The sequence below is a fragment of the Mchenga conophoros genome, linkage group LG18 (genome assembly GCF_057382185.1).
Source record: "Mchenga conophoros isolate Kocher_MC1m ecotype Shallow Benthic linkage group LG18, M_conophoros_male_GT1.1, whole genome shotgun sequence".
Lineage (NCBI taxonomy): Eukaryota > Metazoa > Chordata > Actinopteri > Cichliformes > Cichlidae > Mchenga > Mchenga conophoros.
In genome coordinates, this window is record NC_140543.1 from 27,937,294 (window position 1) to 27,960,598 (window position 23,305).

At 42.0% G+C, this 23,305-nt stretch overlaps 2 protein-coding genes across 4 annotated transcripts; one reads left to right on the forward strand and one right to left on the reverse strand.

The window, feature by feature from the left end:
• Window positions 1–1,078: 1,078 nt before the first annotated feature.
• On the forward strand, window positions 1,079–14,024 carry LOC146554055 (serine/threonine-protein kinase tousled-like 1-B). 3 transcript variants are annotated; one of them, XM_085253327.1, is made up of 22 exons: window positions 1,079–1,553; window positions 3,334–3,455; window positions 4,089–4,157; window positions 4,323–4,361; window positions 4,479–4,554; window positions 4,647–4,690; window positions 4,777–4,860; window positions 5,108–5,188; window positions 5,315–5,407; window positions 5,813–5,923; window positions 6,508–6,644; window positions 6,873–7,064; window positions 7,248–7,314; window positions 7,467–7,564; window positions 7,929–8,010; window positions 8,111–8,202; window positions 8,298–8,387; window positions 9,190–9,359; window positions 9,489–9,624; window positions 10,800–10,911; window positions 11,005–11,112; window positions 12,343–14,024. In XM_085253327.1, the coding sequence occupies exons 1-22, from the start codon at window positions 1,427–1,429 to the stop codon at window positions 12,490–12,492; spliced, it is 2,280 nt and encodes a 759-aa protein (XP_085109453.1). In that variant the 5' UTR covers window positions 1,079–1,426; the 3' UTR covers window positions 12,493–14,024. The 3 variants fall into 3 exon arrangements, with proteins under 3 accessions (XP_085109453.1, XP_085109452.1, XP_085109454.1); XM_085253326.1 differs by having other exon boundaries at window positions 1,081–1,553; window positions 4,771–4,860; XM_085253328.1 differs by lacking the exon at window positions 4,323–4,361 and having other exon boundaries at window positions 1,081–1,553; window positions 4,771–4,860.
• Window positions 14,025–18,333: 4,309 nt separating this feature from the next.
• On the reverse strand, window positions 18,334–22,987 carry LOC146554056 (Golgi reassembly-stacking protein 2-like). Its single transcript, XM_085253329.1, has 10 exons — window positions 22,801–22,987; window positions 21,995–22,075; window positions 21,683–21,886; window positions 21,520–21,606; window positions 21,297–21,427; window positions 20,859–20,991; window positions 20,468–20,594; window positions 20,249–20,356; window positions 19,757–19,879; window positions 18,334–19,358 (listed from the first exon to the last, which is right to left on the reverse strand). Exons 1-10 carry the CDS (start codon window positions 22,861–22,863, stop codon window positions 19,084–19,086), a joined length of 1,332 nt encoding a protein of 443 aa, XP_085109455.1. The 5' UTR covers window positions 22,864–22,987; the 3' UTR covers window positions 18,334–19,083.
• Window positions 22,988–23,305: the final 318 nt, after the last annotated feature.

Genomic DNA, 23,305 nt, shown 5'->3' on the forward strand with positions numbered 1-23,305 from the left:
GCTCCTGGAATGTCGTGGCTGCTTCTTGAATATCAGCTTGCCGTCAGCCCTTTCCTCATAACACAACTCCAGTTTCATACCTGGAATTACATCATAACGGCTGAGTGACTCTGTGTGTGTGTGTGTGTGTACATACATAGTGTAGCGTAATGTAGTACACTGCTTATACAACCTCCTGATTGCCTGTCAAGACGATTGCTCTGTTACCATGGAAACCATGTGACAAAAAAAAAATCAGGTTACCATGGGCAGGTGCATATGAGGTGCAGTATGATCATTTGTGGCTCCGTCTGTTGCCTGATGCAATATGACTGCAAGGGGAAGCTGGGTTTGACAGACACAAAATCCGTTTTGCGGTGTGTTTACTATCACTTTGAATGTTTATCTGAACCCGTAAGATTAAAAACACTAAAAATATTAGGGATTAGGAAGCTTCCCCGCACAGTCGTTGACTCCCAGCTGCACATGTCGAGGTTACATAAATGTATTAGACAGGAATCCGAGGGAGATGTAGGCCAGACAGTTAAATGTTAGAGAGTTTTGTGTGTGTGTGCTGCCTTACAACACAGCAAAGGCATTTTGATGCACTGCACCAATTTTGGAACAAAAGACCTTATAGCCCAGACCACATCACTATCCTCCCACCACCTGCACCCCCCCATACCTTCCTTCCCTCCTCCTCCCCGCAACTTTTAGTTCAAGACTGAAACAACAGTATATCAAGACCACAGCCCTGCCTACTGTAACACATTTACTCAGTCATCACACAGACCCACACGCTCACTCCCTGCTGCCAAATTAAACTGGCACACTGTACGTACTACTTACAGTAGTGCGCATATCTACGAACATAAAGTCAGTTTGTATGACTATGTGTGTACATAAAGCCTACTGCGCGTTTATCTTTCCCTTCCTTCTATCTAAGCAGACACGAACTTTCGGCCATTTTTTTTTGGGTGCTTGTTGTTTTCACCAAAACAAGGAGCTGTTCTCAGGTCGACGCTGAGCAGCGCCTTCCGGTGAACCTCGGGCTACTTTGGAGGAGGGTAAAATGATCCCAGATCAGTGTCTGTTTCGGTGTCACGCCATCCCCCCACCGCGCAGCTAGGCGCGCGCGAGCCTCGCGATAGCCTCGCCTACCAGAATCAAAGCTCCGCTCGCGAACTGGATGCTGACAGGCGCGCGTGCGGTCATCATGCAAAGGTTACGTTGGATCGGTTTCAACGAGTCTCGAAAGAAGCCGCTCCTCCGCAGGACCCGCACGGAGCACAAAATGCGAGACGTCTAGCGACTCCGACAGCCACGGAGTTACTCACGTTTACCGGCCCGTTTGGCGACGGCAGGTGTCAAGAACCATGAACGCGAGTTCGGGATTTCCGCGAACGGCAGTGTGTACGCTGGCTCCTCACGGCGGTAAAGTGGCTTCATGAGTGTCCAAAGTAACAGTGGAAGTGGTGGTGGAAGTTTGGAGGCGACGCCATCTTGGTCGCAGCTCTCCTCGTCCCCAACGATTTCTCAACCACAAATAACGGCGACCGCAAAGAGCAAGGAAGGTACACCAGCTCACCCAAGTGCACGACCCGCTCGCATTCTCCCCAAAGTGCGTTCTTTCCCCCCCGAGAAGTGGATTATTTTGGCCGTGTCGAGCTAGCGTTTGTTCAAGTAAAAAAAATGGATGTCAAGTTCAGTGATGCCGTGAATTGGAAGCCAAATGTCAGCTGTCAGTTCAGTTGATGGCCAGTCTAAGTAGCAACGGGCTATCGTGTTTGCACAAAGGCAGTGCTAGCTTGTTGTTTCGTTTTGTTTCGCTGTCATGTTTCGTGATCTCTTGTCACTCGATCGCCGTCGATCCGAAAACAGTGTTTTTGTAGCAGTTTGTAACATCCTGTCAACAGCTTCTAGTGGAATATTAAACAACGCAGCTATGCATGCATCCATTAATGCGCTGTAATGCATGACCCCGCTACTTTGAACTGCCAAACAGGCCGTGGGTTGCACTTTTTTAAACCAGTTTGGGCGCATTTGTTGTTCCACGTCTTTTGCTATGTTGTTGACGTGATGTTATTTACTAGTGACTCGGAGTTGCTGGATGTAATGTGACAAAACTGGGCAAATATCAGCAATCGTTTAGACTCTTCCAGCTAAGGCCATTAGTTATAGGGCAGAGGAAAATTACTGAGACAGCGACGATGTTACGAAGTTAGTCCGAATATGCGTATCAAAATATGCGTAATAGGTACCATACCGATATAGGATACGTGTTCAAGACTATTTTTTTTATTAAAATATTTTTTTTACGCAAGACCAATAACAATAATGTCCAAATAGACAAAATAATTCTCCCAACACGAAGGTCTAGCTTTATAGATCACTTAACCCAAATGTTGTCTGTCCTAAAATAACCCTACACACTATTGATATTTTGTTGTGCTCCCAGTTTGACTGCACAAAGGTTTCATAATGTCCATTATGCCTTTTAAGGCTTGCCCCTGTGCCAGAAGCTGTGTAAAGATGACAGCCAGGAAATGTCCAATAAGGAAACAAACACTTGCAGCATACAGCAGGGAGTATGAAGACCAGCCTTCCTCTCACTTGGGAAACTGGTTGTTCTAGGCCCAGTCTGACTGAGCGTGTGTGAGATATATATATATATATATATATATATATATATATATATATATATATATATATATATATATATATATATATATATATACTCAACAGGGTGAGGAGAACTGATGCACACGTGTAGCATTTCAATTAGACACACTGCTGCCGTCTGCTTCTTTTTTGAGTGATGTAGCAACTTGTTATTTTTCCTCCATCTGCAAATGTTCAGAAGTACTGAAATCCTGAAATGTTAAACTGCTTGAGGACAGTGCAATGAGGATGTGTGACAGGCTAACTTTTAAAGAAACAATACTGTAGATGGGCCAGCTGACAATTTTTGTGTTGGCAGACTCAAGCCAGCGCGGTCTGTTCTCGTCCCATTTCTCTAGGTGTAAAATGACCTCCATGCTTTCTGTTTGTACTTACAGTGTCACTCAGCTGCTGTAATTTCCAGCATATATATTGCAAACACGTCTTTTGAAGGGCTGCCTCCTTCCCAGTCGAATGAAATGCATTTTTCTATTTTTATTCTCCTTCTAATTTTTCCTCATCCCATCCCTGATACTGTCGGCTTATGTATTTTCCTGCGCTCGTTTTTATTCCTTTTGGGTATTTTTATTCTTTTTTTTTTCACAGCAGTGTGTTCTGCTCTAATTCTGTATAGCACGATTATGGGTGATAATATAAGCGTCTCACTGTATTGTGCTTTTGTCGTCATTCCAGGCCCAATGGAGGAGCTGCACAGCCTGGACCCCAGGAGACAGGAGCTGCTGGAGGCCAGGTTTACAGGAGCTGTCAGCGGCAACACGGGAGGCAGCACTGGGAGCATGAGCGGCGGTGCTAAGGTAACACAGTACAGAAGAAGAGATAAATAAATAAAGCCTCCATTTTCATATGTCTCGCTCAAAAACAGTTAGCTAGTGCACAAAAACTTCTTCAGAAAATTTCCCTTTGTGTGTCTTTGTTTCTTGACTCGTTACAGAGCTGTAAATGCCTTTGTTTTTCCCTACTGTAGGAGCTACATGAGAAATTAGCTTGAGTGTGTAAGGGGAAAAAAACTGCCAATCCAATCTAGTTGACAATTGGTACTTGCTAGCTGTAGAAAACATGCTTTACGGAAGTTAAAGCAGCAATGGCTAACTCCCACCATGATCAGAAGTTGCCAAAAAGCGCTACGTCACAATCCCAGAAGTAAAAATCAAACACGTGTTCCTGCTAGTGGAAAAGCAGGCAAAAAAGTTCCTGTTTTCCTAAAAAGGAGGTCATAGTTCCTGGAAATGTTCATGATTTGGAAGAGATCCAAGTGACACACCTTAGGACTGCAGAGACTAGATTCCTGTCAGATGAGCCAGCCGCGTCGCCTGCCTTCAGCTTTTGTTTTACTGCTGTTTACGTTTAGTGATCATTATAGAACTTGAATAGCTGACTTGTGCTGACTGTTCTCTTGTTCTCTGTGTTTGAATTCTTGCTCTGAATAGGGTCTGGCTAATGAATCCTCTAACCACAGCTATGGAAGTCTGGGATCATCTAGTGACAAAGAGTCAGAGGTGAAACTCACATACAGTCAGAGCATATTACACCACTTAATAAAGAGATGCACAGTAATATGTGCTTATAAGCATAGCCATATTGTCAGTGTTTTCCTTGCACTGCCCACTCTTTCTTTTCTGCCTCTCCTGCTACCTCCACCTCTCCCTCTTTTCTCTTTCTAGAACTCTGATTTGAAAAGAGGGAGCTCTCCTGCCTACTCAGTATGTACTCTTCCTTCCTGCTGCTCTTTCCTGCTGAACACCACCACAAGATCCTGCCTTGTTAGATAAAACACAGGGGATTCATGCTTTTCTTTTTTGTTTCATATCTATTTACAGACTCCGGAGAAGAAGCACTCTGAGTCGTCCAGAGGGAGAAAAAGGAAAGCTGATACCTATTCAGAGAGTAGTCAAGGTATGGTGGATGTCTGCGTTAAAGCAGCATGATTCGGGGGGGGTTATTGATGGCTGACATTGAATTTGAACTGTTTTGTTCTGTTTTTGCAGGAAAGACCTCGACACGTGGGCCCAAGATCAGTGACTATTTTGATGTGAGTATTACAAAAACTGCTCTTTCTTCTTATCATTTCGAATCTCTTTCTTAAGTCTTAAGTTTATCCTCTGTTCAAAGTTCCAGGGTGGAAATGGTTCCAGTCCAGTCAGAGGTCTCCCATCAGTTCGCCGCTCTCCGCAGAACTCACACTCTGCCCCAGGCTCCATCGTGAGTATTTGAGGGATGAACTGGGGCTTCACCAAAGTCGAGTGTCAGCCAAATAAGGATTATTTAGCACTGTGAATTCTCCAAAGCTACTCTAGTACACTTTAAGAAAACAATATGATGCTGCAAATAAGCATGTGTCCTCTAAAAGTCTTGCTCAGGGATCAGACTTACTCGATCGATTATTGGCATTGTGTACAAGTAAACGTCTGTAAATTTAATATTTATAACAAAACTTTTGTGTGCGTAGATCCGGCAGAATAGCTCCTCACCTACTAGTCTGTGCTTTGGAGAGCACAATCTCAAAGCTTCCTCAAGCAAATGTGTCCAGGTAAGAATTACACACTGACATGATGAGGCTTTTTTCCTTTTCCTTCTTCTTCTTCTGCTTCTTTTTAAATTTTTATTCAGGCAGTTGTCGTCTCTTACTGGTGTCTGTTTATTTGGCTTTTTTTAGACTGAACTGACGGGCCTAAAACTCGCTGCCCTGGAGAGCAACAAAAGTTTGGACCTGGAAAAGAAAGAAGGGCGAATAGATGACCTGCTCAGGGTGAGTTAGATCTCCGTGTTGATCAGCAGTTGATGAAGGATGGACGGCTGTTCAGATCGCATGGGGCTGTAGTCTCCATATCAGTCAGTTGGCCAGTATGCTTTAATCTTCAGGGTTACTTTCAAAGGAGAGGAAGTGCCTTTAGTGCCTGGCTCTGACTTGTAAAACATTTATGTTGACTGAGTGTTTACATGAAGATGGATCCAAACTAAACTTGTTGGTCTGGCTGGCTAGCATCATTTTAAATAATCTAGACCATATGTCAAGGTTTTTGTTGCCATGTCCAGTTGATTGATTGGCAAGTAGGCATGATTGTAGTGGACCAAGATTTTCAAAATCACACTAGGTTTATATTACATGTAAACAGTCTTTCATTGTGTTCCTCTTTGTTTTGTTTTTTAACAGGCTAACTGTGACCTGCGACGGCAGATTGATGAACAGCAAAAACTCCTGGAGAAATACAAGGAGAGACTCAACAAGTGCATCACCATGAGCAAGAAGCTGCTCATAGAAAAGGTGTGTTTTCATACACATACATACATTTGGCTAAAAAACAACATGCTACATTTAAAGCTGATCGTTTCTCTTTAACATGTGAAAGAGGAGATGATGCAGGAGTGTGTTACCATGTATTAGCTAATGTTTACTGAGTAAACGTGAAGCTTATTGTTTGCAAAGGTGACGACATTAAAGAAAAATACATTTCTTAGTCCAGTGTTCTCTGGTGTTTTAGCTTTGCTGTGGTTGTACAGCTGCTGAGAGAAAGAAAAGCGTGTTTCGGTTGGTAGGTTTTTGAACATCTTCACCAGCCACTTGTTCTCATTTGGATTCCACTGAGATAAATGTAGTATCACAGTGGTGGAAGGACTTGGTGTTTAAACAACCTCTCTTAGTTCAGAGTTGTGTTGTTTCATAATATTTAAACGTTGCTTTTAGTCTGCATGGTAATTGATCAGGGTTCATCACTGGAATATTTTGCTAGAGTCCTTAGCTTGAATTGAAAACCGTATCAAGCCTCAGCTAAGATACTTCAACAACAGAGCCATTGTTCTAACTGTGTGCCTGCCTGTTTTTGTTGTGTTTTTTGTTTTTGCCCACAGAGCACTCAGGAGAAGCAGTCATGTCGCGAGAAGAGCATGCAGGATCGCCTCCGTCTCGGCCACTTCACCACCGTCAGACACGGAGCATCCTACACAGAGCAGTGGACTGACGGATACGCATTCCAGAACCTGATCAAGTGATGTGTTGTTTTTTGTTTTGTTTTTAAATCAAACACAGTCAACTATTATTTATAGTTGACTGTGTTTGGATTCTTTGTGGAAAAAAACCCATTTTTTTCACAAGTGATTTTTCTGTGCAAGCTTCACTTCACAGCCAAGAATATAAACAGCGATGAGTTGTCTATATCCAGCCTTAGTGTTTGCCGTATGATCCATTTCTTGTTTGTGCCTTTCTTTCTACACAGGCAGCAGGAGGGCATCAACCAGCAGAGAGAGGACATAGAGCGCCAAAGGAAGCTGCTGGCAAAGAGGAAGCCTCCAAACCCTGCAGCTCCCTCCCTCTCTGTGGCCTCCGCATCTGAGCCCAAGCAGCGCAAAACAAAGGTGGTTAACGGCAACGATTCTGACCCCTTCCTGAAACCCTCCTTGCCCCAGCTGTGAGTACAATGAAATAAGTATATGCTGTCTGTGAGAATGATACTAAACTTCTCTTCATTGTTTTCTATGGGTAGTTTTAACTTTCACTTTTGAATATTTATTTTTTTAAAGTTACTGAAAGCCGTGGTTAGCAGTGGTGTCATTTGGAATTAGGAAAATTCGATTTCTATGTGTTTTGGCAGACTGACCCTCGCTGAGTACCACGAGCAGGAGGAAATCTTTAAGCTCCGCCTTGGACATCTGAAGAAGGTGAGTGTTAAAAAAAAAGGAAAAAAAGCATCAGCTAATAAACCAACTGTTTGTGAAAACATTGTTAAAATTCTGCTAAAAGCAGAATTTGACCATAACTATGAGTGAAACGCTTTTAAACTGTAAAATGTTTGAATTTCATGGTTGTCCAGGAGGAGGCAGAGATCCAAGCAGAGCTGGAGCGGTTGGAGAGGGTGAGGAACCTTCATATCAGAGAGCTGAAGAGGATAAACAACGAGGACAGCTCAGCGTAAGTGTACTCGGCAACCCCGCTGAAGGATCTTGTTTACTGACAGTTAAGACGTGACTGTGGATGAGCGTTAGTATTATTTTCCACAGTGGTCATTTAGTAGAGCCGATGAATGAAAACAAAATTAATGTGTAATAAAATCATCAAGTGGTCACATAATGAATATAAATCACAAAGAAGTTGGTGATTGCCTTGAGCAGCTGTGTACTCATTAGGTTAATTCCTCATTCATTGGCACCGAAACTTGCTGTATCACAAGGCAGATGATGTAATAGAAACTTCACACATCCTGAATGTATGAATGGTTAGTATTTTTTTATGCTGTGTTAATTTTTTTTGCTCACTAAGCATCTTTCTCACTCAGATTTAAAGACCATCCCACCCTGAATGAGAGGTACCTTCTGTTGCACCTGCTGGGCAGGGGCGGCTTCAGTGAAGTCTATAAGGTATTGTCTTTGTGGAAGGACTGCGCTTTTCCTGTTTTCTCTTTGGGCGTATGTATGTTTACAGACAAAATGTCTGAGTGTGCTTTCCTTTCACGTGCAGGCCTTTGACCTGTTTGAGCAGCGCTATGCTGCTGTTAAAATCCACCAGCTCAACAAGAACTGGAGAGAGGAGAAAAAGGAGAACTACCACAAGTAGGTCTCATCCACAGACACAAAATAATTGAGGTCCACAAAGACAACATGTTTCCCTATTTACACATGCTGTTTTGACACATTTTCCCTTCTAGGCATGCATGCAGGGAGTACCGGATACACAAGCAGCTGGACCATCCCAGAATAGTCAAACTGTATGACTATTTTTCCCTGGATACTGACACGTGAGTGACCTGTGACATCTGCCAGCTGCTGCCCTGCTGGGTTCACATATCCTCAGGATGCGCCTCTCTTAGCACTGTGTTAAAAACTTTTTTTTCTAATGGCTGTAAACCAGCATGGTGCACACTAGTTAGTGTTGAAGCTTCTCAAAGACCAAACCCAGTAAATATTCAAATAATGCATGAATTGTTTGTGTTGTGCCTCGAGGCTCCAGTTCAGGGTGGTATCAGATTAGAAAATCACAGTGGAATGTATGATTCAGTGTTAACGTGCTCTGACAATGGATGTTATTTTTTGAAGGTTTAACTTCTGTCTGTGGGTGTTAACTCAGCACATGAGCTGTAGTCACCCAGACTCGGAGGGTGCTTAAAGGAAGTGGCAGCCAGTCTCACATACCTAAATGAGGGCATTATATGTTTGTCCAGAAAGACAGTTTAAATATTTCTGAGGTTACTCTTGCTCATATTGTACCGACTTTGCAAAGTGTTCCTTGGATAACTAAGCAGCTCGCTTACATGGCTGGAAACTGAGATCGGTCTCATTAAATAGCACAAAGTCCTGACCCTGACCTCTGACCTACATATGGGGGAAGGAAATATCTCTTCTTAGCCTCTAGGCTTTCCATCTCCTGAGAGAAAGGTATACTGGTTAATCAGTGTATCTAGCTACTTAAGGATCACTAAACTGATGACAAGCTGAAGTTGCAAAGACTGTTCTCGTCTTGTTTGTTCATCGGGTTTTTTTGTTGTTGTTTTTTTTGTTTGTTTTCCTCTGTATGTAACCATGTGCATGTGTCTTTGTTAGGTTCTGCACGGTGTTAGAGTTCTGTGAAGGAAATGACCTGGACTTCTACCTGAAACAAAACAAGCTAATGTCAGAGAAAGAGGCACGCTCCATTGTCATGCAAATTGTCAGCGCGTTGCGCTACCTCAATGAAATCAAACCCCCCATCATCCACTACGACCTGAAACCTGGTTAGTCTCCTGTTTGACATGAAATCAAAGTCAATTGTTGTTCCTCTAACGATTTTTAGTGTTTCACTGTTAAAGCAGGATATCTGATTGTTAAACACTTACTGAATCTCCTGCGTTTGTGGCAATTAGGTAACATCTTGCTGGTGGATGGTACAGCATGTGGAGAAATCAAAATCACAGACTTTGGCCTGTCCAAGATAATGGACGATGACAACTATGGTGTTGACGGCATGGATCTCACATCACAGGGAGCGGGCACCTACTGGTAACACACACACACACACAGACACACAGACACACACACACACACACACTAATACTCTTCCCAGACTGACAGACAGGTTAAACCCATGATTGCAGATTACCTGAAAGAGACAGCGCACTAAATCTGTGGGCGTATGTCGTGTATAAATTGTGTCTCTGCGCTACTAATAAGCTGTACGGTGAATTGTGACTGAAATATGGTAGGTATAGAGTCAAGTATGGATCTGCACAGGTTACAGTCCTGAACTTACCCACATGAGAAGAACAATAACAAAGATGTCACATGCAGCATGCTATCGCATAGAAGGAAACAGTGGAGGGCTAAAAGTGCCGAAATAATTATTCACAGATGTATTTATTTATGTAAATGTGTCAGAAATGAATTTCAATTGAAAGTAAGGAAATAAATAGATCATAAATAAATTTATCAATAATTATTGAAAATATTTGTTTATTATCTAAAAACATTGAAGTATTTCACTGTAATTATTTCCTGATTCGTGTGCTGCAGTGCAGCATGAAATCGTTTAAACTGTCGCTACAGCTCGTCAACGTCTGATTGGTTACCTTGCATATGTCTCAAATAATGGACTGATGGGAGTGGTGATGTGGACCATCAGGTATCCCAGAATGCATTGCGAAAGCCAGCTATTAACTGACCGAATGATCAAAATGCATCGTACCCACCCACTAAGGAAAGCCTGCTCCAGGCACACAATTTTCAAAACCCCTGTTGACCCTCACCACTCAGTGAATGGTTATATAATTATCCTATGTTCTAACTGACTAGTGATGTCTTATTGATTTTACTGTTTTGTCTTCCTGAGCAAATTGGTTTGGTCGAGATTAATGAGACAAATTGAAAATTCATTTTAGCACTTTTAGTCCTCTGTAAGTCAGAGCGTATAGTTTTATTTATAAATAAATTTGCAGCACAAAAAAAATGCACAAAGCCCCAAATTTTGGCCTCTTGTCGAACAGCTGGTGCTCTGTATGCAAGTGTGTAGTTGTGGTATGTCTGCGTGTGTAGATTGTGCCAGGAGAGATCACACCTCTACCGACCTGCCCGCGTATGGAAGCAGCTCAATTCAGTTTTTTAAAGATAATGTCATATAGTTCTAATCTGATAGCCGATGTCCTTTTTTTAAAAATCTGTTTGCTTAATCTTGTATTTAGGTACCTTCCTCCAGAGTGCTTTGTGGTGGGGAAGGAACCACCTAAGATCTCCAACAAGGTGGATGTCTGGTCTGTGGGAGTGATCTTCTTCCAGTGCCTCTATGGACGCAAGGTGCCGCATCGTAACACCATGCACCACAACATCCAATGTCAGATGAAGTGACATGAACATTTTGAATTTGAATCTTGTGTTTTGTTTTTACAGCCGTTTGGTCACAATCAGTCACAGCAGGACATCCTCCAGGAAAACACCATCCTCAAAGCCACAGAGGTCCAGTTCCCAGCGAAACCACAGGCCAGCACAGAGGCAAAGGTAACGCACACACAGACACGTTTACAGACACACGAGGGCATTTACGTCACCTTTATTGATACAGCTGCTATAAAATGGATGCTGCTTGCGCTTAGTTTTACTCCTGTTGCTCGATATCTCAAATTGCACGAACATTATGTTCATAGTGATGCAATATTTCAACATTAATGCAATAAAGCTGAAACTCGGGACTGAAAAGTAGCCTGTAAATGGCATCTCCTAATGACCTTTAACCACATAGCATCTTAATGGTGAGTTAATAGAGGGCGCTGTGGATAAAATCTTCTATATTTTACACCCATCTAAAAGGAATATCCATAGATTTAATAACCATGCTGGGACGTCTGTTTTGGGCGCAGGTAATTCAATACCTGACAAATGGATCTGCTGTTTGACAGTAATGCAAAATCCTGTAAAACCCAAAGTGACATGAAACAGTCCATCAGTAAATAATCACATCTGGCGAAATTTAGAGATATTAAATTGAGGCAAACCTTGTGTAGTTGAAGAGATAAACTTCTATATTATTTTAACACAAATGTAATGACCTATTTGTCTGTGGTGTGAAAGAAATCAGAAAAGTTCACTGGTTTTAGTTTCTCACATTTCAAGATGATTTTTTCTTTTTTTAAGCGTAAGCAGGGTGAGACTTGTGTTGCAGTTTTGGCTACAGCTGCACACTAATGTGTTAATAATTAACAGAGATTTAGTTTGGCAGTCCAGCGACACGTTGACACATGTTCGTTCATCTGAGTCAGCTGCAACCAGTAGTTTCCTATTCCTCGACTTTAGTTGGGTGGGACAGCCAGACACACATGATTCATTTTAGTATTTCTTTAGCTAGCTGCTAGCTACGCCCCTTCCTTTATCACGTCTTGTTTCCTACCCTGATATCATTCAGCTGTTTCTCCAGAGAGGATCTCGTCCTACACTAGACTCCGACTACAAATTTCAGAGCTGAAGTAGCTGACAGTAGTCTGTGTTCTGGCCTGAAAATTTGCTGCAAGCTGGAGTGACACTCAAATGAGAGCCTATAGCTGGTGGAGAAATGTTAAAAGCAGAATAAGAATACCCAGCCACCCGCAGTTCACCTGTGAGAGACTTACTGGAGAAGCAGCTGATAATATTGCCTTTTCATAAATAGGATCTAAATTAGTGGCAAACAGTAACAAAAGGTAGAGTAGCATATGTCTCCTATCATTTTAATTTGTGCTCTTTTGTGCTCTGCAGGCGTTTATCCGCCGCTGTCTGGCCTATCGCAAGGAGGATAGGTACGACGTTCACCAGCTGTGCTCGGACACCTACCTCCTCCCTCACATGAGACGCTCAAACTCCTCCGGCTCTCTGCAGCCCTCCGCCTCATCTCTTCCCACCTACTGACTAACATTCTGATGGGACCGTCTGGCCAGTCTTGAGGCAGGAATGTTCATCGATTAGTAGATGTGGATCTTTGTTTTTTCTTTTTCTCCACCTGAGCTGTTGCTAAAATGGATACATTAGCAACAGAACAGGAGAAAAGATGGAAAAATGAGAGGAAGTAAAGGCTGATCATGCTCTTGAACTCAATTACGTGAGAGAGGAGACGGAGCATAAAGCGAAGGAATAGATGGGGAGAAGAGCGGAAAGCAGACGACGACGATGAATCTAGAGGATTTGTTTAAGGAATTAACTCCTTAAAAGACATTAAATGACCTGCTCCCTTCTCGTAGCTCTATATACATCTACATGTAGACACACGCACGTAATAAAACACCTCATGAGGTGGCTAAAACTCACGTCAACATAACGCTGCAGTTACAGTCTCGATGCTAATGAGGGCGCTGACCAGCAGGGGTCAGAAGATGGGGGTTAACGGACACGCAGAGGAGGCACCGGTGTTTGAGGCGACCTGCAATTCATTTTAATGAGACGCCCGAATGACTTTACCTGTAGCCTCCTATCTGCACCCCACAGGGATTAACTTAAAAAGTGATCTGAGACGAGGACTCTGAAGTGACCACGTAACCTTTATCAGACTTGATGTTTAAAAACAAAAAAAAAAAGGAAAAAAATTACATATTTCTGGATTCAGTTTGCGTTTCCAATCCAGATTACCTTCATCTGGTCTCCTAGCTGGCTTTTAGCACTGCAATGTGGGCTTTATTCCCGCTTCATCAAATTTCACTTCCATTTACTTTTTTTTTTTTTTTATCCTCCTTTTTGTTGCTTTACAACATAATTGAGGTCTACAGGAAGTGGATCTGTGAATCTGTCTTAATCGTTTTTTGTTCAGGTAAAAAAATCCGTCATGTTGTACCCCCCACCCGCCCGCCAGCTCTCCTGAAGAAGAGGGGGCGGGGGGCTGGATCAGCTGTTGCTGTCATCAGGACGCAGAATTGGTTGTAGATTTCGCGTGCAGGAGACGTCAATCATTAGCAGATCAATAATATTGAGGCTTTTCCTTGCTACCACTTAGCTCCATTTAATTTGTATCTCCTCCTGAAAGCTGTTCTCAGTTTGCTGCTATAAGTGTCGCTTTTAGTTTGTAACACGTCTGTGAATGATTTTCACCTCGCATATGTGCATACTTGAACTGTGTTAAGAGGATTTTTTTGTTTGTTCTTATAAAATAAGACGCCCGCTGTGCTGTTCAAGGGAATGCAACACATTCTTCTGCCACCAACATTCAGCCTCTGTGTTTTTGTTTTTTTTGGTCTATTTCCCACCCACAAAACTTTTTTTGATTATTTTGATGTAAAAGTCCGACAGACCTATAGAGCAAAGGCCCAGTGCGCTGTGTAGTGAGAAATGTTCATGCCAGCAGAAGTGTGCACGCTCCAGGTTGGCTGCGGTTGCAGCAAGATTTACTGCGGCTAGAGTTTGAGTGGATATATCCAAATGTTGTCATTGTCTAAATAAAACACTTACCTGTATGGTTTTGTGCCTTTTAAGCCCTCACAAATGTAGGCAACGTGGATCCCGGATTGGTAAGAATTTTATGTGCCGCAAGTGATAAGGGGATTGATAAAAAATAATGCTTTAATTTAAACATTTATCCTGAATTGATTGTTGAAATGTTAGCTGTCATATGGGTAAAAAACAAACAGAGAAACTCAACATCAATTCAGAAACATTACAAGAGCATTAAAGTGCAGGAGAGGAGCTCCCATGGCTTGTGTGAAAGTGAAAGCAAGTGAGGAAGTGGAATAACAAGTTTCAAGTTTAATAAAAGAAACAAACACACCGCCCTCTGTTTTCATCTGCTGAACAGAACGGTGTGAAATATCAGGTACACACAGCAAAACATGTTTTAATAGAAATACATCCATTAGTAAAGTAAAAGCCATATCATGTTTGGAATCTGATGCTAGGCTTCGTCGTTAAAAGATTGCCTGACAAGAACTAGTTCCTGCTGTGCGACCCATATTTCCTGTGGAGGGTTATGTAACTTTGGTGGAAGTGCAACAAGATGGAGACTGGAGGAAGGCGATAACACCCATGTGGTAATTGCCAAAGAAAGTGCGATATTTATGTTTATGCGTAGCTATAGATAGATAGATAGATAGATAGATAGATAGATAGATAGATATAAAAACTTGGTAGTCACTTCATTAGTTACACTAAGTCTTTGTGGCATGGATTTGACAAGGTGCTGGAAACATTCCTCAGAGATTCTGGTCCACATTAACATGATGACATCACAGCTGCAGCAGATTTATTGGCTGAAATCCAAGATGACGATGTCCTGTTCCACCACATCCCAAACAGATTGAGATCTGCTGACAGCGAGCTTGTCATGTTCAAGAAACCAGTTTGAGATGATTGAGTTTTGCGACGTGTGTTATACAGGCACGATGGATACACTGGTAATAAAAGGGATGAACATGGTCAGTAATGATATACAGGCAAGTATCGACTCAGCAGTCGATACTGAGTCCGAACTGCTGGTACAAGGCAGGATGGACCCATGCGTTCATGTTTTTTATGCCAAATTGAGAGCCTATCATCCGAACGTCTCAACAGAAATCAAGGCTCTTCTGACTGGGCAGTGTGTTTGCAGTTTTCTGCTTCACAGTTTTGGTAAGCCACGTGTGAAGTTTTAGTTTCCTGTTCTTAGCTGACAGGAGTGACACCTGGTGTGTTCTTCTTCTGCTGTAGCTCATCTGCCTCCGGGTTTTGTGTTTTGTGTGCTTAAAGACGCTTCTCTGCATACCTGTGGTTATCTGACTTCCTCATCGGCACAAAGCAGCCTGTCCATTATCCTCTGACCTCTGACAATTCAGTTTTGTTTCAAAATTTCAATCCTACAGTTCAATTGTAGGACAATACAAGATTTTGGAGTTATCAAATATGATTCCCCCCCGATAAAATGCAGAAAACCGATAAAGAAGCAGGTGACATGGGGTACCCGACACAGTGGCCGGTGAGTGTATTTTAATGCTGTAGCAGGCTTGTGTTACAGTGTGCAATTACAATCTCACCTGAATGTGGTTAAAAGGTATGGAGGGAAGAAAGGATTGTAGTAATATGGATATTTTATTCATACAATTTATTTTGAAGGCCATCAGTTTGAATTTTACAAGGTTAATTAGAGAATGTCTTAGGTTAATCTTGGCGCCCAGCATCAGTGGGGGAGGTGCATAAAACTGAACATACAGAACTAAAAAGTGTGTGTATCCACAAAGACAGAACATGCTGTCCTTCATCAGATTTATTAGCTCTGTTTGTGTATCGTTGCCTTTTATAAACCTCCAGCTCGGTAAGTTTCAAGCATGTGCAGGATCTCTTTTCCACTCCACAATTACTGTCACTTCTAACTACAGTCGCTTTTAAATGCCAAAAATAGGTTTTTAGTAATCACTACACATAAGAATAGGGTATGTGATTGCTTATATATATTAAAAATATAAGTATTTTAGGTATGAGTATTATACCAGTATACATACATCTGCAGCGTCTATAACCACTGATGTCATTTCCCCCTAATTAAGGACCTGGAGGAAGTTCAATTCACTTTGTTTTTTTGCCATTATTTTCACACATTTGGAGTTTTTGTTCACTTTCAGGCTTTTATTAAAGCTTTTTTCTGCATTTCTCAAACACAAATTTCTCATTATCTATAGGAAATGTTGTAGCCTGAGCCTATTTATTCAGTCAGTCTCTCTTTTAGCAAAGCCTTTAATAATTATCCTCTGTTTACTTACAATTCCCCAAGCTCATGTGCTCCTTTTGCAAAACTAACCACATTCTTACTCACTGCAACACATTTTGTACTTGTGATACACAACAGAAACCACAGGTGGCAGAATCAAAATATTTTTACAGTACGGATGTTTTCTTTTCTTCCTTTCACATGAATCAAGGTTGCTCACACTTGTGGCTCATGGTGTGATGGTATGAGCTGGATCAGAACGCACAGACTCAAAGGCGAATTGAAGATCAACATCAAGAACTTAAGAGGAGGGATGTTTTATAGATGTTTTTAAAAAATTTCAGCAGAAATGTAACTTGTTGATGTATCCATTTTTTTCACAGACGTGTTTTCATTTAGAAGAATTTTCCATTTCCCCTCCCAATACCAAGTGTTTGCAAGTCTTATAAGACACATGCATTGCTCTAGTAAAGATGTTTTAAATTTAATTCTTATAATTACGTTGCACAAGACTGTAAAATGTGTAAACAAATGAGATTGCAGTCTTATGAGACCAGCAATGCAATGCATATTCAACATGTATATTATCAGAAGGAGAGGTGCTATTTGAAGAATTTACAGGAACATTTTGAACCAGTAGATGTTTGAAAAAGGTGGAAAAGGTTTTTAACACTTCATTTTGATGCAATTAGCAAGTTTTGTGTGTCTGTGTGTGTTTTGTTTTTAAGCATTTTGATTGGGGATTTAATACTAGAGCCCAACTTATACAGTTTTAACACTGATACCAGTTGCACTGAACAAACTGTGCAACATCAACACCTTTCTTTTTATCTTTTCACTTTTAAATGCTTATAAAGGGCGATACAGATAGATCAGCAAACAGCTGGTATAGCCTGATGATGTTGGTCTGCCGATGAGCTCTGTTAAAAATGTTCTGTTTTTATGTCTCCATAACTGAATTAAAGCTAATTTAAGTCATGCTTCAACATAACTGTCCAGAGGTGTTTCAGAACAGTTGCTGAGTGGTAAGACTTGCTTCTGGAAGGACCGTGCTTTTGTCTTGTTTTTCAAATGAAAATGAGAAAAGTGGGATAAAAAGTACAACCCAATCACATCAGATTCCCAGCGGTCACCATAACGTTTTCTGCTATTAAAGAGTACAGTGTTAATAGGAGAATCTTTAATGTTTACTGTATACAGATGTTTCACATTTTTGAAATATGAAAAAGACTGTTTGATCACTGTGACACGACCACACAAGGCTGAGCAGACTTCACATTTTTTATTTTCTGATGAGGTGTGTGATGAACTAGAAGTAGTGTTTTTTTTGTTTGTTTTTTTCCAGGTTGTGTGTATGATGTGAAAACTGTTTCGATGTGGTGTTGTCTAAAAATTATGAAAAAGTGTATCAAATTTTGAAAGACATGTTTTCTGGTGACTGCAATCTTTAGCACCTCGTATATGTTTGCTTTACAACTGAATTATTAGGCAGATGTAAATTTCTTTTGTTCCCCAAATATTTATTCTGTGGGTTTCTGAAATGCTGCTTAGATGCAGAATATTGAATCTTCTAGCTTCCCATACACAAGCCCTGCTGCACCAGTTTTCCATAATACCTTGTTTGTTCTTGTATTTTCTTTTTGGCCATCTTCATCATGTTGTTTTTGTCTATCTGGGACATTGAAAGTGCAAAGTAGCTTTCACTAGTAGCAACAAACATTGCACAACATAAATTGACACACAAAGGCAGCTGTTAAAATTAATTTGGCTTTATTGCGTGCCCTGTACATACTGCAGATATTCTCAGAAAGTTCTGTTACAGTGACACCTTGTGGCCATACTGCAGCTCTGCCACTCCACTCAGACCATGCCAGGAGATATGCTCTGCATTAAAAACCTCTCACAAGTTTAATGTATCCAGCAGCAAGTGCACACTCTACTCAGTAGCTCGTGTTTCTGTAAACCTCTGTATCCTCTGGCACGGCCTTCGGGCTCTCACTGTTCTCGGTGTTGTTGAGATGGTATGAAGTACAGATTTTGGATATACAAGGAGACACACAAGGGGAATAAATTTTAAAACACAAAGGTGGTGCAAAATAATGCAGATTCATTCATTGGGTGGAGACATACAGCAACAAAAAATGAATACATATGACTCAAATTAATCTACTGACTGGTGGTTCTATTAACTAATAAGAAAAAAAAAGATACAGGAAATTGTTGGTTGATCACACTCAGGATTTGTTTACTTGTTTATTCAGCAGCACAAACATTTCTTTTCTTGGGTTTATGGTCTGATTTCTTCCAGTATGGTGAGTTCCATTCTGGACTGGACTAATTCATTTAACATCTTACTTCCAGCTGTAATCCCGGTTTTTATCTTTATTATGTTAGCAATTCAATAAACTGTTTATCATCCAGATCCATTAACATAAATTGTTATATAAAACTTAAACAGAGAGGTTTTCCATACAAGAAAGGCGGAAATCTCAGAGGTCTTTGCCTTGTCTAACTGCAGAAGTGAAAAGTAAACTACAAATGAATGAGTAGACTTCATCTTCCGCAAGCAGTAGCTTAGGCAAGCTGCAGTGCTAACAGTTCCTCTGCGTTATGGCCATCAGGGAATACAGACACAGCAGTCAGACCAGTCTACAGGCGCTTTCCGTTCTCTGCATCCACACAAGCTTCCTTGCCCGTGAGCATGCTGACCTCTGTGTCTGAACTGATGCGTCTGTTCACTCTTAGCCAAATAAATAGAAAACACGGAGAATGACAGATGGAAGGATAAGCCAAACCAGGTGTGTTTAAGTTTGACGGGAAGTGGAGTCATATTTCCCACGTTATGACGACGTTAGTGTTGTTTCCGTAGGTGCTGGAGATTCCGTGGTGCTCGTGGATCCTGCCTCTGTGGGGGCTGTGGCTTCGGTGGCTGGATTAATCATGTGTGCTGCTGTGACAGTAACTGAAGCTGGAGGGGCGGCAGTGGAAGTTGGCAACATGGGAGTCAAACCCTGAGAGAGGACAGGAGGCAGCTGGGAGGGCAGCATGGTGGGCAGAGGAGGCAACGTGGCCAGGTTTGAAAGGTTCAGGGGTGGGAGTGGAGCCAGAGATGGGACTGTTGAAGACAGATAAGAGAGGATAACTGAGGTGCCTCCTTCATGTTAGTTTTTTTTTTTTTTTAAACTCAAGTTAACTTTTCAAACACAGAACATTTTCACTTCACCTTCTTTTTAGCTGCTCTGTAGAGATTTGGAGAAATAAAGGGTCACAACACACGCTGGCATGAACATGTTTTTACCATCACGATCTGACTACAAACCATCTCCTGATCACACTCAGCTGCCTAAATGCAACAGTGCGTTTTGCTCACTGAACAGACTTGAAGCAGTTTACCCACAAGACTTCTTCCCTGGTTTGGTAGTAATTAAATAATATTTCATTTTCAAAAACTAAACTGATCCTTTATTCCATAAGCTTAAAAGCAAAGACTGGAGTAAAGTCTTCATTACCCACCTGTCATCCCTGCTGGTGGCTGTAAGGTGCTGCCGCCTGCTAGTGACACACCACTGAGATCTAGGACTGGCAGGTTGGGAAGGTTAGGGAGCGCTGTTAAGCTACCTGGGAGGGGTATCAGACCTAGAAATGCAAACACATCCACACAACCACCATAATCATTCATGTTCTTAGACTTCCTCAGTCTTATGTACACTGCTCTTCAGAATGCGTGCAGCTTTAATGCAGTAAACCACTCTAAAAGGTAAAACTAGGCACAAATCACAACTAAAAAAACAAAAGAAATAACAAAGCACCATTGCCACTGATGTGAGCAAAAAAAAGAAGGCTCAGGGGAGAAGAAAGGGCAGGGGGTAGTTGATGAGGCTTTGTAAAGGAAAGTCATTCTGAGTGTGGGAAACGTCAACATGAATATGTTCACTGAATGTGTGTAATGTGTACACAAAGACTTGTGTCTTTATTGAGGAAGGGTGTGAACCTTGCTGAAATCACCTGGTAGCGTGGTGGCTGGGTTCAAGCCGGCAGTGGCAGGATTCAGCGGAGGCAGAGGGGTGAGTGAGGGGTTAGTGGAGGTGGGCAGAAGAGGGACTGTAGGCAAACCTGAATTGGAAGAAGAGAGACATTAAACATTAGATGAGAATATTCCTGCCGTGTATCAAACTTAAAACTGGTGGATTTAACAAACGTCTGTGAGTGAAAGTGCAGACATACCTGTCTGCAGCTCGCTGGGCATGGTGGGTGGGGCTGAGGAGCTGATTGACAGGGCAGACAGTGACCCTTCAAGGCCAGAGGGAACTGCAGGTGCAGCAGGAGGAGGGGTGACTGCTGAAAGTTGCACCTGCAGAAGGTAGACATTTTCATTGAATCTATTGAAAAACATAACTGTTCTCTCCAACAGGCTGTGTGCATGCTAAATGAAAACAAACACTCAAACCCTTCCAATGCCGTACCTGCACATAGACCAAGTAATTTAAGCGATTGATAGTGGGTATCGATTTATAGCCCCACAAACTCCAAGACACAGGTACAAAAAGTTTCAACAGAGTCATACTTAAGCAGCTTTAAACTGCCCTGTTTTTTAAATAAATGTGTACATTCTGACCTCAGTAAATCCGTCTTTCAGTGGACTGACAGGCTCACTGGAAGAAGTTCCAGGGAAACTGATCTTCTTCCCCTCCTCAAACGGCCGGGTGGGAATCCTGTGGAGGTATCCATAGCCGATCCCACAGCCAAGGCTAGAGAAGGGGAAAAGAACACTGAGAATCTAAAGTGTTCCCCAGTGAAAATCATTTGACATCCACCTGGTCTGAGACCTTTAATTTACCACCTTTATGCTCATGTTTTAAAAAGAGATTTAAATCGGCCTTTTTATTTACTCTCATTTTGGCTCATTTGTTCAAGGACATCATCATTAATAAAAATAGCTGACCTTACTTGGCTGATAATATTTATGCATTTCCATTTTTAATCATGTCAGATGCAAATAAATAGGACGCTTATTTTGAAAATACACAAATTCCAACAGGAGTCTGTGTATTACCTGCCCTCTCCTCCCCAGGCAGTGTTAGGTGTAATAACAACCTCTCTGCAGTTGTCAGTGTCTGTGTTGTACACATACAGTTTCAGGCCCTTCCCCTCGTGGCTCTCTATTAGAGAAAAGAGGTCCTCGGACTGCAGAAACAGGAGGACAAGAAGGTAAATCTTCAGGAACTAGTAACATTGAGTGAAAGCAGCAAGAACCAAGATAAGTATGGGTAACCAACCTCATTCATAACAGTATCGGCTCCAATTATATAGTCAGTGTGTGGCCGCAAGCCAGCAAGGGCTGCTGGGGAATTAGGCTCCACTTCCTATTAGACATAGAAAAATTACTGCTGTATCACACAGACGGAGATGATGCAACACACAACCTTTGTGGCTACCTACCAGGACATGCCACACGTTCTCATTGGCTCCCTCAAAGCTGCAGAAGCGAATGGAGACACCGAGCAAGCCCTGACCCCCCCACAGGTTGCTGGGGGTCACCATGGCCTCCCGCAGCTCCAGAGTCTTTGAGGAGTAAACTAGCATCTTCACTGGTTTCTCGACATGGGCTTTCAACAAGTCCTTTAACGTGTCGTTGTCCTTGTTCTGCAGAAAATGAAACAAACATAAGTAGAGAAAGGGGCAACGGTGAACTGTAGCCTTCCATAAGGCTCTTATTTCATCCTGCCAGCTGCAAGTGCTGCATTTTCTCACCAGTCTGGTGTTGTTGATGGAGACGATGAAGTCAAAGAAAGGCTCCAGCCCTGCCCGGTGCCCAGGCGAATTCTCTTGAACCTGTATGAAAATGAGGGATATCCTCAGCTGCTAGGCTGTGATGCTTTATTGAAATTCAAGTTTCCTCCAAATAAATCGCGCTGATCAACATGCAAACTAGTCATGACTCAACTGGCTTACAAATGAGCAACTTCTAGGATACAAAGACGTCAAATCAGCCTTTGATCTGAGTTACCCTGTATATAAATACCACTGTGTGAAAACCATAATCAGGATGGGGGTCAATCCTACTCATCCTACACTCATGCTATCAAGTCTAGCCTCTGTGTTTGCTATTTTGATATCACTGTTACCACTACTGGACGACAAATACTAAATGCTCATTTTAGCTCACTGGTCGATTAATCAAAGGCTAAGCATATGTAAACAGGGTAAAAAGCCCTGTGCACAAGATAAGTGTCTGATAACGGGTCTATTACTAAAACTAGCTTGGCAGCTGTCATTCAAATTAGCGACGTAGCATCAACTAGCCCTAAGGTTTCTTTGCTTTCAGCAAGCATATTTAACTAGCTGAGCAGCAGGCATACACAGACACCGTGATTAAAGATGCGTGTTGGGTTGACACAGCTTTAAACTACACATTTCCCAGACGTGATGGTTTGCTGGACTGGAGGCCCCGGCAGTCATCCCCGGCCTCAAGTCAACACATACAACCGGGAATTCTTCGCCTCAGACCGGAGGCTAAGCTAAGAGCTAAGAGCAGGCTATAGAAGCTACAAACTCACCCGGAGGACGTGGTATCCCTCGGAGCCTCCTCCCGGTATCTCCACACTCTGCGAACCACCCATACTTTTGCTCTTTTAAGGCCTTTTTAGTTTGGTTTAAGGCCGCTTGTTACCCAGCGAGTTAAGAATCCTTAGTACTTCCACTCACCGGGTACACGTCGCCAAACGACAAGCGAACTGATGCGCATGCGTCATTACGTGGCAGGAAACAACGCCTTTTCAAAACTTTGAAATTCCTGTCGGTAATAGCTAATTAATATTAACAAGCCTCTATAGTGACAGACAGCAGCACATAAAATCCTAAACGAATATTCGTTCACATTTAAAAGAAAGATAAAACTGCAAAATGACTGTCACATATATCTTGCCTTTTTAATCTTACAATTTTATTTTATTTTAATCAAATTACATACATTTAGATTTATTCAGCACTCTTAGTTGCCTTTGTATGAAGTTGTGTGACTAGGTTAAGAAACCGGTCCTCATTTAAAACTTCTTCCTATAA

Excerpts from the sequence above, each read along its gene's own strand:
- LOC146554056 (XM_085253329.1), bottom strand. The coding sequence starts at position 22,863 with ATGGGTGGTTCGCAGAGTGTGGAGATACCGGGAGGAGGCTCCGAGGGA. Across the intron at positions 20,595-20,858 it reads TGAAAGACGGATTTACTGAG|GTGCAACTTTCAGCAGTCAC; the intron begins GTCAGAATGTAC and ends TACCTTCTGCAG. Across the intron at positions 19,359-19,756 it reads GCCACCAGCAGGGATGACAG|TCCCATCTCTGGCTCCACTC; the intron begins GTGGGTAATGAA and ends TGTCTTCAACAG.
- LOC146554055 (XM_085253326.1), top strand. The coding sequence starts at position 1,427 with ATGAGTGTCCAAAGTAACAGTGGAAGTGGTGGTGGAAGTTTGGAGGCG. Across the intron at positions 4,555-4,646 it reads CTATTCAGAGAGTAGTCAAG|GAAAGACCTCGACACGTGGG; the intron begins GTATGGTGGATG and ends CTGTTTTTGCAG. Across the intron at positions 7,065-7,247 it reads AAACCCTCCTTGCCCCAGCT|ACTGACCCTCGCTGAGTACC; the intron begins GTGAGTACAATG and ends GTGTTTTGGCAG.